The 13,959-nt window shown below is 41.5% G+C and overlaps 2 protein-coding genes across 3 annotated transcripts in view; one reads left to right on the top strand and one right to left on the bottom strand.

Moving 5' to 3' along the window:
* The window catches only part of VWA9 (von Willebrand factor A domain containing 9), a 10,990-nt gene extending 4,623 nt beyond the window's left edge, over nt 1-6,367 (top strand). The window contains exons 4-11 of one of the 2 annotated variants that reach the window (XM_010017264.1): nt 393-511; nt 941-1,083; nt 2,670-2,762; nt 3,833-3,977; nt 4,210-4,343; nt 4,449-4,567; nt 4,947-5,012; nt 5,908-6,367. In XM_010017264.1, the coding sequence (XP_010015566.1) occupies nt 393-511; nt 941-1,083; nt 2,670-2,762; nt 3,833-3,977; nt 4,210-4,343; nt 4,449-4,567; nt 4,947-5,012; nt 5,908-6,159 (1,071 nt within the window). In that variant the 3' untranslated portion in view covers nt 6,160-6,367. The remainder of the gene's footprint in view (nt 1-392; nt 512-940; nt 1,084-2,669; nt 2,763-3,832; nt 3,978-4,209; nt 4,344-4,448; nt 4,568-4,946; nt 5,013-5,907) is intronic. The other variant, XM_010017272.1, reaches the window with a different exon arrangement.
* A 1,953-nt stretch (nt 6,368-8,320) lies between these two features.
* PTPLAD1 (protein tyrosine phosphatase-like A domain containing 1) overlaps nt 8,321-13,959 on the bottom strand; it is a gene marked incomplete at its 5' end in the record, with an annotated part of 7,748 nt that continues 2,109 nt past the window's right edge. Inside the window, 8 exons of the mRNA XM_010017284.1 lie at nt 8,321-8,854; nt 9,564-9,695; nt 10,409-10,515; nt 11,041-11,153; nt 11,650-11,777; nt 12,396-12,506; nt 12,893-12,944; nt 13,921-13,959. The exon at nt 13,921-13,959 is cut by the window's right edge and continues 147 nt beyond it. Coding sequence (XP_010015586.1) covers nt 8,778-8,854; nt 9,564-9,695; nt 10,409-10,515; nt 11,041-11,153; nt 11,650-11,777; nt 12,396-12,506; nt 12,893-12,944; nt 13,921-13,959 — 759 coding nt within the window. The remainder of the gene's footprint in view (nt 8,855-9,563; nt 9,696-10,408; nt 10,516-11,040; nt 11,154-11,649; nt 11,778-12,395; nt 12,507-12,892; nt 12,945-13,920) is intronic.

Below are 13,959 nucleotides of genomic sequence, written 5' to 3'. Positions count from 1 at the left end.
CATTCCTGTGCTCTTGGAGACTAAGAGCTTCTGGGATTTCTGGTTGCTTAACCTGCTTTCAAAGCAGAACCTAACATGCTAAAGCAGTGTACTGGGAGTTGGACTCAATGATCCTTGATGGGTCTCTTCCAACTCGAGATATTTGATGGTTATTTGTTACTAGGCCAAATGCTGCATCTGTTCTAATACACATGCAACATAAGGAGCACATTTCCTGGGAAAGAGAGACCAAGAACGTTGGTTTATTCAGAAAGGAGATAAGAAGAAATCATCAGAGCATCCATCCAGTCAGATGGTTCTTTGCTGTGTCATGTGTGTTTTCTGGAAACATACTGGTTCACAAAAAGAGAGTAAAAAAAACCCACAAAACATTTCACTTCCTTTTTTTACAGCTTCAGAGCACAGATTCCTTGGACTGCCTGGAGCGGCTCATAGATTTGAACAATGGGGAAGGGCAGATTTTCACCATTGATGGACCCCTTTGCCTGAAGAACGTGCAGTCAATGTTTGGGTTAGTAGGCTTGTAGGTAATACACCTGGATGAAGGTTTCCAGTTAGTATCTGTAAATGAAAACAAATATAATAAGAAATCTGATTGTATGAGTATTCTAATTAAACTTTTTCTTTTAGTTTATGATCTTCTTCACTGTATTTTCATCTTGACCTTCACTGGTTAAGGTCAATATTTATTATTTAATCCTTATGTAACCAAATCGTAGCATCTGTTTATGATTGGCAGGTAGAAGGTACTAATTTCCACAACTGCTATTAGGTTGCCATCAGTGTGATAATATGCTGCTTTGTTTTGTAATTCAGCAATGCCAGAACTAGTGAGTTAACTGTAGTTGAAAAAAGTTTTGTGATCTGTGTTAATATGCTTTCGACTGTTTTCATTTGATATGTCTTATGTTTTCCTTAATAATAACTGATCATGTTCTAGAAAGCTAATAGACCTGGCTTATACACCATTCCATGCTGTTCTCAAGTGTGGCCACTTAACGTCTGATGTGCAAGTATTTCCCAGACCAGAACCTTTCATTATAGATGAGGAAATAGACCCCATTCCTAAAGCAATTAATACAGGTAATAAATCTTTGATTGCTTTTTACTTAAGTCCATTCAGTTTCTACCTTTCCTGTATAGTTACTGTTTCATCCACTTTCTCTCTGCAAGGATCAATTGCCGACTGTGTAATTTTTTGGTATATGTGGCACAAGTGATTAAGAACATCATCCTATTTCAGCCATGTGTACCTTGCAAAAGGGCACGAGTAAAGGCTGAGATGCAGGAAATCTCTGTCTTTATAGGTTGTCTGTCATCCTGGCACTTCTTACCAGTACTAAGATCTTTTAGAACACAACTGTGCAGAGAAACTCTTTGTCAGCCCTCTCATTAGTGGACACTGCAGATAGCCCATGCCTGTGACTTGCAAATGGCAACATACACTTCTGGGAGAGACTACACTGAACTTCACTGCTTTGCCTTAAGAACTCAATTTGAACTGTAGCGTCAGAATTGCCCTCAGCTCCTCAGCAGTGCACTTGGCCACAGGCGTTTTGTTGTTGTTCCGGTCAGGTGCTGTGGCTCTTGAAAGGTTGGCACCCTCAGTCACAGCCCAGTGTGGCTAAATCAGCAAGGGAGGTGACAGGAGTTCCTGCTGCCTTAGAGCTATTTGGGAATTGCAAAGAGAGCAGCTTGGTTAGATCATATGCCCAGGTGTCCTTTTGGATAATTCCTTTTTTGTGAGCTTCTAGCTCTTCTGGCAATTTAATTTCCTGCATTTGTCCTGTAGACTTCCTTTTTTCCTGTGTTCATCAACAAAATGTGCACAGCTTGCATGTGAAGAAGGACACAGTAGTGGTAAAATTCTGCAAGGAAGGGAACTGCAACCCAGAAATCCCTGCCGCCAACATTGCCTTGATTTGTTTGGGGTTTTTAAATCTGCAAGAGGGAAAAAAACATTTCTCATTTGGGGTGTGATCACTTCTTATTTGTAGCTTGTGTAGTGTTTAAATAGGAATGAGTGTGTCTCTACCAAAATAGCAAAAGCAAAGCAAATGAGCCTGCAGTGTGCCTTGATGAGGGAGGTTTTATGTTGCATTCAGCCCTAGAGTTCCTCTTATCATTCCAAAGATAGGAATTTGCATAAAGGAAATTTTGCTCTGTGTGCATTAAAATGCAGCCTATGGTGTACTCAGCCCCTGAATTCCTCCATGGCTTTAATCAAGTGTTCATTATTCAGCTATGAGAAAAATCAACTGAATTGCCTTTCAGCCAGGTCCTTCACTTGGGCTGTCAAGGAGAAGCCTGTGCTCCCCAGTTCCAGCTGTAAAACAGGCTGGATTTGGTTTAGTCCTTTGTTTTCTCTTATTTTGAATTTCTAAAATGGCAGTGGATTGTCTGCAGTGTAAAAACCAATGTGCACAATTCTGTATTGGCCTTGCAGCACAGCTCATGGACAGCAGTATGAGTGTGAGGAAAGTTATGTTCTCATCTTAAAGTGTATTACTCTCCGAATGTTTGTTAGACACCCCAGTCAAGGTTGGGGCTCTGCTGTGCTACCTCTTGTCACTGCTTCAGAAAACTTAGTGGTAGAAGAAGCAGTAATGTTAAATTGAGTCTGAATACAGCCATGTCCAAATCTGATTTAAACCTGTTGTCTCCCACAGATCTAGAAATTGTTGGGTTCGTAGATATAGCTGACATTTCTAGCCCTCCTGTCTTGTCCAGACACTTGGTTTTGCCCATTGCACTTAACAGAGGTGAGCAAGTTTTGTTTCTTCTAGCAAAACCTGCTTTAAGCTTCCCTTGTAGCATGTATGATGATTTAGGCTGGAAGCACAGGTCCTTTATCAAAATGGGAGATGCCTCTAAAGACGTGTTTGTGTGGTTACATTAAAATTAAAACCTTGAACTCTTTCTTTATTTGAATACTGTGCTCTTTAGAAATTTAATAGAGGGGACAATATCCTTATGGCATCATTATTAATAGAACATGCTACACTTAAAGCTAAATATAATCATGGGCCATAAAATCTGTGGTGCAAGATGAATCGTTAACATCTGCATCTAATTGGTTCTCAGAATGATTTGTTGTTGTGAAAAATCTGATCTTAATCACAACCAGATTGCTCACTTGTTCTTGAGCATTAATTGCTGCTCACTGGGGCCAAGGATATTGTATCAACACAGATGACTGGTGTAGGCTGTGAGGATGGTTAAGCAGCAAGTTACTGACTTGCAGCTACTTGAGTGCATCAGCCTGTGGTAAGAAGGGTTTCCCCTTTTCTCATGGCCTCGGAGTAGAGCAAAGAGAAAGTGAGATTTCTCTTGATAAAGAAGAAAGCAAGCTCCAGATTGGCTTTCATCTCTGTATTAACACTCTTACTCTGCTGAGCCTTTCTCCTTAGAAGATACTAACAGTTAAATCACAGCTGTATTCCAGCTGCTAAAACAAAGTCAGTTTCTCATAGTGGCCACAAACTGCATAGGAGAGGCAAACTTGGAATTCAGGCTGCCTTTGGTTCAGAGACAGACCTGTGTTTGTTGCCAAACCCTTGGTGCTGTTTCATTTCACTTCTAGTTTCTTCAAAGCTGAGGTTTTAGTTGCAGTTTTTTGGTAACTCTATTCTGTGAGTAGGATGCAGTGGAATATTGATATAACATTATAGTGCTGCTTTGCCCAAACAGTCCGTTTAGTAGCTGTTTGTTCTACAAAAGTATTAATTAACTCTTGTGTGATAGAAAATACAAGGTGGTGTTATGGAAATGGAACTCGTGTGATTGAATTTATTCTGATGTTGTCTCTTTGTTTGCCTTTATTCCTCCCCAGAAGGTGATGAGGTGGGACCTGGGATCACAGATGACACTGAAGATGAGAATTCAGCTAATCAGATTGCTGGGAAAATCCCCAACTTCTGTGTTTTATTACATGGCAGTCTGAAAGTGGAAGGCATGGTGGCTGTCGTCCAGTTGGGGTATGGAGCTGGATGTCTGCCTGAAAAATCTCTTACTTTGCTTTGTTTGTAAATTACTCTTATTTGTATCTGCGTTCTGTACAGAGCTCTGCACTGCTGGACAAAGCCGTGTGTTTTTAGTTGTGGATATGTTTCTGACAGTAGAAATTGCAAATAATGAGCCTCCACACAGTGGGAGGGCAGCAAATTTTAGGCAAAGAATTCAGCCTCTGGGATTTGCTCTTTTCAATAGGCCAGAGTGGTATGGAATGCTCTATTCACAAGCTGACAGCAAGAAGAAATCAAACCTCATGATGTCACTCTTTGAACCTGGTCCTGAGCCCCTTCCGTGGCTTGGGAAGATGGCACAGCTTGGACCCATTTCAGGTACTGGTCGTGCTCATCTGAATAACTCTTACACATTCAGTGTCGTGAGAAGGATCTTGCCAAATCTTAGTTGTTACGTCTGGTTTATTTTCTTTTTTCTCCCAGATGCAAAAGAAAATCCTTATGGAGAGGATGACAACAAGAGCCCTTTCCCCTTGCAACCCAAGAACAAGCGCAGCTACGCACAGAATGTTACCGTATGGATTAAACCAAGTGGCCTCCAGGTAATGAGATGAGTTTTGGACTTGATGCTTTGCTTTGATCAGCAGTAGCCATCTTACCAGCAAAGTGGAGCGTGCGCATGTCTTGTCCGTTTAATGCAATTGTTTTATTGCTTTCCTTTCATTTTAATAAACACTGTCTCTTTAAAACATCATGATTAAATTGCAGTCAGAAAGCATAACTTGTTTAATGAAACTGTGTCTCCAGTGTAGCATCTGGCTTAGTTTATTGGATTTGGTATAATGACCATTTGTTGGAGCCTTTGTGTGCTGCAGTCTTGTCAGTGGTCAGGGTCATTTATTAGTAAATAGTTGAGGGTTTTTTCTGGAGCTTCCCGAGCAGTTGCCAAGAGTTCTATGTGTTTGTTTTTCTTTCCTGCAGACAGATGTACAGAAGATCCTGAGAAATGCAAGGAAACTCCCAGAAAAAACTCAAACCTTCTATAAAGTGAGTAATATCTCAGGTGGCCCCAGTTTGATCCAGAGCGATAGTGGTGTATTTGACAGGGGAACACATACTGTCTGTGTCTGTGCTGTGCAGACTTGTAGGGCTCTGCAAAAATATACATGGTAAAGGAGAATCCTGGGTCTGTTTTACAGACTAGTTAAGGTGAGACAAGGGAGTCTGGTTTCCTGCCACTACATTCTCTGCCAGGGTGGCATAGACATGTCATGATCCCTGCTATTTCCATGGTGAACTTCTTTGCATTTTATGCCGTTATCCAGGCAGAAATAAACTGGCATCAGACAGAAACAGCAACACAATTCCGAGTCTGAAAATGTCTCCTGTATTTTTTCTACAACTGAAGTGGAGAAAAACAAAATTCCAGGCACGTGTGGCCACATTATAATAATCCACGATCTGGGCTGTAGCTGGAGGCAGTTGTTGTTCCTCTTGTAAGTTTAGTGCTGAAGCAGTTTGATACTGTAGCTCCAGCGACTTCAAGAGTGAATAAGCACTGGTCAGTTCAAGTGAAGAAAATCAATATATATACACATTTTGCTGGACACTCTGGTTAAAGGCAGCAGTCAGTGAAGCTGAAGTTGGAGGCCACCCCAGCTGGGACACAGCCAAAACAGGCAGGTACAATAGCACAAAAGGGAGAAGTGGAAATTTATAGGAAGGGATCAAGGGCAAACCAACTGTTCAGTTGTGCCAATATCATCTTCAGCCCTAAAGCACTTTCACCTCATGAGCAGCTGAGCAGTTTCCAGCAGCTGAATTGATCACCCAGGTTACTTTCCTCTCGCGTGAAGGAGCTTGCATTTAAAAAAAGAAGCAAGAAACCACTTTTTATGGAGAGTCTTACAGTGGCTTTAAAAGGCTTTTTCCTTCTTTGCAGGAACTGAATCGCTTACGAAAGGCAGCTCTAGCCTTTGGCTTTTTGGACCTCCTGAAAGGTGTGGCAGACATGCTGGAGCGGGAGTGCACTCTGCTTCCTGACACGGCTCACCCCGACGCAGCCTTTCAGCTCACACACGCTGCTCAGCAGCTCAAAGTGGCAAGTACTGGGGCATCAGAGTACGCTGCCTATGATCATAACATTGCTCCACTCCAGACAGACTTTTCCAGTAGCACCACTGAAAGAATGTGAAGTCTCCATTTTGGGAACTTCTGTAGATTAACACTCAAGTGGTTGGAATTTCCTTGCCCTGCTTACTTCTAGGGCATGTCTAATTGCTGTTTGGAGAACTTCCTCTCAAAATGGGGTCCCTTACCTGCATCAGTGCTCTCTAAAGAAATATAGCTAGTTTGGGGGGGGCTTCAGTCAGACCTGGAAACAGTAGAAAGCATCCCAAAGTCAATTACTGTGTTGGATGATGGCTGGAAGTTAAACAGTACATGAGAGGAAAAAAAAGTGCCATCAGGCAGCAGACTGCTCATGGCTTTTGGCCTCCCCAAAATGCAGTTACTACATGACTGAAATCACTGGTAAAAAGTATCCTAAAAGGCAGCTACTCTACTTTATACAGTGACTTGATTAGTCCAAAGAAAACGTGTGAGAATCACTGTGCAAGATCAGATACAGCTAATTACAGGGTGTTGTCTCTGATTTTATGCCCGACTTGAAAGTCAGTCTGTACTGCCCTAATGAGAGTTACCACTTGCATGGCAGTGCTTATGCTTGTGAAAGTAACTGAAATCTTGTGAGACATGTTTTTTATTTGTGTAATATTAATAAAGAGTAATTCTTCATTAAAATTTAACTTGGATTATGTTCCATTTTCATAGCAACTAGGCTGTGTGACCTAAAATGACTTTTTTATCACAAGAGTTAAGTAATTCAGTTGTCCAAATTCAGGGAAAGAACAAAAAACTGAACCAAAGCAACATTTGGTTGTAAATCTTTATTAATATAAACACATTCTTTCTGAAGGACTAAAATTCAGTAGTATAAGATCCATGACAGCTTGCACTAGGTACCACAATTTCACTGAGAAATACAGTGTATGAATACATACAGAATTCATAACAGAAGTTTAAATGCCCAGTGGAGAAATTAAAGAAAGTGATCCTTGCTGTTCAATTACTCAGCTAATTCAATCCTTTGACACACTTCAAACATAGGTACAGTGTGTGCTAAGTGAAATACTAGTGTGTGAGTAATGCTCAACTCTCCTGAGTAAAGTAAGCTGCACTCTCCTTTGAGTGAGTCTCAAGTATCCCTAAAGGGAAGTTGTAGCTACTTGTGAAATGTAGTGTGGAGCTTGTACCAGTTCTTTGTTAAAATCTTCTCATAACACTATTTCCTTTCCTTTACAGTAACAGTCACTGGGTCCATTTCACAGATAGCAACCTGTTTGTTTCCTTTAATATAGAAAATAATTTTCTGGAGGATTCATACTATTTTACAGTAGAAGATGAACAGTAACATGGCACTAAGCTAATCTCAACTTGAGTGCCTGTTCTGGATTGCTGGCATTGCTTTGCATTGCCCTGGGGCAGTGGCAGTTGTGAAGCAACCTGTTGATTACCACAATATGCTTTTAGACAGAACTTCCTATACACTTCCTAAACTGGATTAAGGAGGCCAGAGGGATCTGGAATAATGACAGCAGGCAAGGTGTGAGGAAGGGCATACTGAAATTAAATCACCTGAAATGAAGGTTTCCAGGAGAGCAGATGATCTGGAATGCAGGGGAGCTTCTCTGTTGTTTGAAGCAAACAGAGGAAATGGTCCCTTCAAACCCAGTGTGGGATCTCCCTTACTAAGATTTAATATATGCTATCTACATAATATATGGCTTATTTGACTCCATCCCACTAGGGGCAGGCCAATAAAGCATATACACCAACTTCTCTGCTGCACCCCTAAGGTTAAGCAGAAAAGCAGTATCTTTACTGCCCTTCTGAAGGCTATAAATGCAGGAGCTACATCCTTGCCAGGAATGATGAAAGGAGGCTGGGAAAATGTGGACAGCTCCACATTTTCCCTTTGCACAGGGTATGGAGTTCTCTTGGGGTTTACATACTAGGGTACCTACGTTTCCTTATCTTCTTATGTTTCAGTGCTTGCATTACCAGCCAGGAATGCATTTCTGATCATGTCAGAGAGGCAGCTTCCTTTCCCTGATGACTGGATAGGATGTGTTGCTACAGGAATACATGTGTTTCTTGGGTCCACGCAGCACTCCTAAACTAGAAACTGACTAAGTTGGTAGCATTTAAATCTGCATTAGCTACTTCCAGTTTAAGTTCTGCAGCAAACTGATGCTGCAGGAGAAAAGGGGGAGGGTAGGTGCTGAGCAAGTTTACTCCAGCTGTTAATAAGCACCCAAACAGTGTTCACAGTGGTCTCAGACGTGCTCCTCTGCCATCATGATGCACCCTAGAAACAGCATGGGCCAGCTAAAAGTCTATCCTGACATCAGAAGCCCTATCTGCATGCAATATTGAAAGAGCAAATACCCAATTTAACACTATTTCTATTTAGTGCTGCTCCACTGTTTATAAGCATATTATATGCAGATAATAGGATTTCTAATATGGTAATTGACAGGATACAAGTTTAAATGTTGCTGTTCAGTGGTAAGTGCCATGCATACAATGATTGAAAAGAACAAAATACAGTATATGGAATGTTACCTGAATTCATGAGATCTAGTGTGATCATTAAATTTTACAAAAGTCTTTACATTACAGTGGGTAAAACCGTAAGAATTAGAGGCTTATCTTGAGATAAGTTAGATAAGAAAGCGTTGCAGTCCTCCTTCACTTCATCTTTCTCTTCTTTGGTCCGAGGTGCTGTTTCCTTTGCTTGTAGAGATGACGGAAGTTTACAAATATCCCTGAAAGAGAATGAAACATTTAGGTAGGAGACATCATCCCATCTTTTTAATGCTCAATGTCTGTGAAAGGGAGAAACCTAGGGGAAGTTCAGTTTAAAATTCCAGGTTAGATTCTGCTGAGTTGTGGGTACCCAGACATACTGAGTGTGCATAGCATGAAGTTAACTTGAGTTAAAAATGTAACACCAGAAACTAAGTATGTGTAAAGCACCATTCTTCCTTATTATGAAGAAGATAATTACTACTATTTAAGGAGCCTTCTATACTGTTTCCTGGAAAAACATGACTTCATGTTGCATTAGTGATTATAATGCAGTTTCTTTAAACATTGCTTGAACTTGAAATTATGTTTAGATTTCCACTGAATCATTCCAAAGCTCAAATACCATGTGAAAGGTGAAACTAAGTATATTAGGTTATAAATACATATAAATATCAGTCTTTTAACCCAAGTGATCAGTAGATAATACTGCTGTTACCAAGGTCTCCTTCTTGGGAGGGTTAACCAGTGCTAACTGTAGGTGTGTTCACCCCCCACCCCCCATCTCTCACAAACTTACATAAACAAAGATAATACTTAATCTCAGGCAATTTTGGGTTATCATAATCCCCAAGATGCAGGAATTTAATTTTTTTTGATAAATACACTTATTCAGAGGAATCTGGCCTTTTTAATTTCAGTAGTGAGAAATACAGTTGAATCTCTTACCTAAAAACAGGACTATAAGATATATTTGAAGCAAAAATGAAAACTGGATTGTGACGTTGAGTGGATTTGGCAATCCCAGGCTGAATTTCCCTGTTTCACTGAAGATTGGAATGGATTGAATGATGCAGACAGCTGAAAGCAAAAAGCCACCATCATTACCAAGCACAGATAAAATACACAATTTCAGGGTATTCCCCAGCTCTCATTAATTATACCAATTTTAAAGCTGCTTTTTGAAGCATGCAGTAGGATGGAAAGCAGCCAGTGAGGCAGTGTAGCAGTTCAGCTGTGAAAGTCTAAGCACAGTGAACTTGCCTGGCTGAGACACTGTTCTCATACACAACTGTAGCCTACAGGGCCCATGCCAGCAGCATTTACGATGCAGAAATTCCCACAGCAACAAAACAGGCATAGTCGTTCCTGGCCTGGAGTTGGGCAATGCCCAAGCCTCCTCCTGACTCAGAGAAACAGGTTGTGACAGGTACAGTTACAACACATCTCTTACAGCGAGAAGCTGAGTGGTGATATGCTTCTTGAATATTAAAAATAACCCAGCCCTGTCAAGACAGAAGAGCACACTGTGAAGCTCCCACTCCAGAGGGGTTACAGCATGAAGACTAGCAAGACAATGCCCAAAAGGAAGACTTCTTTTCACATCAAATTGGAAAAGAATACTTGATTCAGCAAGGCAGACAAAAATGCTTACACTGGGTGCAGCTCAAAGCAAGGGTCTGTTTATCTGTTCTATTTTACTGGTTTTAAGTCCAGCAGCTAAGGAAGAAAAAAAGGTTTTACAGGCCCAGCCTTGAATTCGTTATTTATTAAACTGTCTGGTTTGGACCTACCTTCTGCCAGGCCTCCTAAGGGATAGAGAGGGATCCAGGCAGTGTAACGCAGCCAGGTTAGTGGTTTCCATTCAATACCGATGCACGAGAGCATGTAATAGGGATACCTAAAGCCAATTCAGTGTGAGAAGAAACAGTTACTCTTTAAAATGGAAGCTGCTACTAGAATTAGTCTTGCAAACATATATATATATGCTGTATAGTCTACATAATTCCCAAACAACTCAAGAATATTCCAGAAATGGTTCCTATGGATCATGCACCTTTATTTGGCAGTCTACAGAACTAATGCTATTCTTGTGACCACGTGGATGAATGTAGCTGTCTGGATTGCCAAATCGAGCTGTCAAAATACTTCTTTTGAAAGAGAAACAGAGCCCAGTGCAGCTCACTTAGTGATGGGAACTCAAAGCAACAGGTTTCCCTAGGTTCAGGGCAGCATTCTTTTCAGACTCCTTGTCCCAGCTTTTGGCAGATGGAGCAACCCAGGAAGGCTGCGATAGTCTAAGGAGACTTCACCTGCTGGGGCCAATGCACTAGTGCTGCCATTCCAAAAGGTACAAAATCTTTAAAGAGCTCTTGGAACAACCACATTGTTCTGTACAAACTGCTGGAAGAGAAATCCCACAAACCTGAAGAGCTCAATGATACTCCAGAAATAAAATACGAAGAACACCACAGGCTTGCTCTGCATTTCCTCCAAGCTTCCAAGGACAACAAACAAAATAAAGTTTCTTCCAAATATCTGTTGAAGAAAAACAAATTGAGGAACAGTCACAGTCTTCACCAAAGAAGTAAATCCGTGCTGTCAGAACCACACAGGATGTCTGCTCTTCACACCCAAAACATATGCTGAGCACGTAATGAACTCTGCAGCTGAGCTTCTTGTGAGTATACAACTTGCTCTGCATTTAGGTGCAATCCAAAGGATATTGCCTTAAACCATCTATCCTCATTTTTAAGCACGACCAAGATAAAAAGGGCTCTGGCACCAAATCAAAATCATATAGTTTTCATCAGCTGCTTCTTGCTTTTGCTGTCCTGAGCTATCTTACCTAGGCGATGGAAGAAGACAGCATGCCACAGCCTTGGAAGCATGGATTCCTGCCTCTGGAATAATATTCTCTAGTCCAGTGCCAGTGAGATTGTACCAGTTACATTGGGAGAGTCTTGACACTTGGATAAAATAGAGATTTACTTTAAACACGGGAAGAGCAAGGAAAAGAATGTTAACGTATTACCTGTGCTACAGCAGGTAGCAGCGGTGATCTGACTAGTCCTATCAGTGAATTCATGAGCTCCATTAACGCCAGGGTCTGACAGAAATACATCATGTCAGCAATAGTGTGAAATGTATCATAGAAGGAATCTGTAAGACACAGGAAACTGTTTCAGAAGACAGATGAATTTCCACATTCAGGAAGCTGGGGCAGCAGCAGAGCTTTTGGTAACAGGATTTGAGTTGTGTTTGATAAAAAACACTGCATAATTATGTAACTTCTTTATAGGCCTGATCTTGAAGTTGCAGAGTCAGGCCAGAATCACTGTTCAAGTACCCTGTTTGACACACAGAAGGATCAAGAGCTGTTTCAGTAATTACTTCACCAAAAAAGCAACAGAGCTGGACCTCAATGGAATGAGTCGTTCCTGCTTCAAAACCAGAATATGCCACCTGGCTCATTTTCAAACATACCAGCACTGCAATGAGAGATACTTTGCTCCAACTGGTTTCTTTAGAAGTGATCTTGGCAGAGTACAAGTACCATTCATCAGGACAGACAGTTGTGATATACAAGAGGACAGTATTTTCCTATCCTTGACACTATGATTGCTTTTGAGAGGCTTTTGCTGCGCACTTCAGTGATGCGTTTATGGGTTTATTTCTTAAAGAAGCTTTCCTTTAGGTTTCACTATTTTAAAAGACTTAAAAACACCTCTAAAAAAACCCAAACCCCCCAATGTAAATAAAACAGTGCTTATTACTTGCCTTTGCCCAGGATGAAGAGTCGTACTGTCATGTTCACAAAAATCCAAGAGAATCCCAAAAACTGTACAAGATTATACATGATTAAATATCCCTTCTTCAGGTGTCTGAAAGCTAAAATCAATTATAAACACACCAGGTGAGCGGAGAACAGGGGCAGCACTTCTGCAAAGAGTGAAGCTGCAAACCAAGCTTTCCTTGAGAATAAAGAACAACAGAAAGGGAAGCTATTGACTGTGATGAAGGGGTTGCTGTGTGCACTGTGGGCTCCACCTGATTTTACCATCCTCTGCTGTAAGTCAGTTCTCACCAGTGAGATTTTTTAAATTCCTTGGAAACTGCAGTCTGTTTTTATTACATTTCTAAACAGCTCACACAGCACAAAGATCCCCCTCCAAGATGCACCAAGCCAGTCAAAATTGCTCCATGGGAGTTGAGTATGTGAGTGACAAAAGCTTTCTAAACCCCACCTTCCACCCTCAAACGGTTCAGTTACTTACGGTCTTTTGGGACTCGGGATTCTATTTTCATTTTGTTAATCTTTTCTTCTTCCTTAAGATGAAGGATAAGGTTTTAAAGACTGTTACTGTAATGAGCAAGTGATTTGTTAACAGTACTACTGCAAAGCTAGTGGGTTTAAAACTCAGCTAAGCAGCCAATTGCCAGAGGGTTTAAAACTTCACCTGCATAAACCAGCACTCATCATCCAGGAATTATGGTTCAGTAAAAGCTAGAGGGTTTTAACTAGTTATCATACCTTTGCTAGGGATTGTATTCTAGTAATTAGATGCCTTTGTTGAAAAAGCCTGCTGCTTTCTGTGTTAATTCTCAGTTATTACTGCTTCCTAGAGCTGTTCCTTCAAACATTTCATGACCCACTAGTGATATGAAGGGAACTGAGAACATCCAGCCCAGGCTCCCTGCCTGCCCTTCACCACTGCTTTGTGGCTCCTGGCATTGCAGTGGCCCTTCCTCCTCCATGCTAAGCTCAGGGGCTGTGGAGGGGAACAGGGCAGCGTTTTGTTGTAAAACAGATTAGCAGAAATGGGATCTGTTCCAGTCTTTTCCAAGATGGTTTCACACCTCCCTGCTGCAGTAAGCTGCTCCAGCTCACCAGATGGTGGGAATGTGCCATCAGGATCAGGAAAGCCTTAGAAATCCAATCAAGCAATGTCCAGGACTGGCACATATGGGCCCCATATTGATAGGATCCTCATATGGATCAGGACACAGGGCTTGCTGAGGTATAGGGCAAGGGTGCAAGCCTTTGGCTGCAGGCCCTGGCCAGCACCGAGCAAGTTCAGATTCACACTGCTGCTCTTTCTAGCCAGAGGTGTGCCTATTTCTGAATTCCTGCTTCCAACCTGAACTGTTTAACCAGTTCTGCGTGGGATCTGTATGAAACAGCAGTAACAATCAGCATGCCAGGCAGCTCCAGGTAAATGAAGAACACAAGTTCAAGTGTAGGAGGACACCTATCCTCGCTTTGCAGCTGGCAGCACAAGCCATGCGTGCCCACAGGACTGACCTTCTCCTTCAGTTCCATTTCAGCATCCGATTCATCTAA

Source organism: Nestor notabilis, unplaced genomic scaffold (genome assembly GCF_000696875.1).
Source record: "Nestor notabilis isolate BGI_N333 unplaced genomic scaffold, ASM69687v1 scaffold27340, whole genome shotgun sequence".
In the NCBI taxonomy this organism is placed as follows: Eukaryota; Metazoa; Chordata; class Aves; order Psittaciformes; family Psittacidae; genus Nestor; species Nestor notabilis.
Note: the sequence above shows the minus strand (reverse complement) of the source record. Positions and strands in the feature narration are given on the sequence as shown.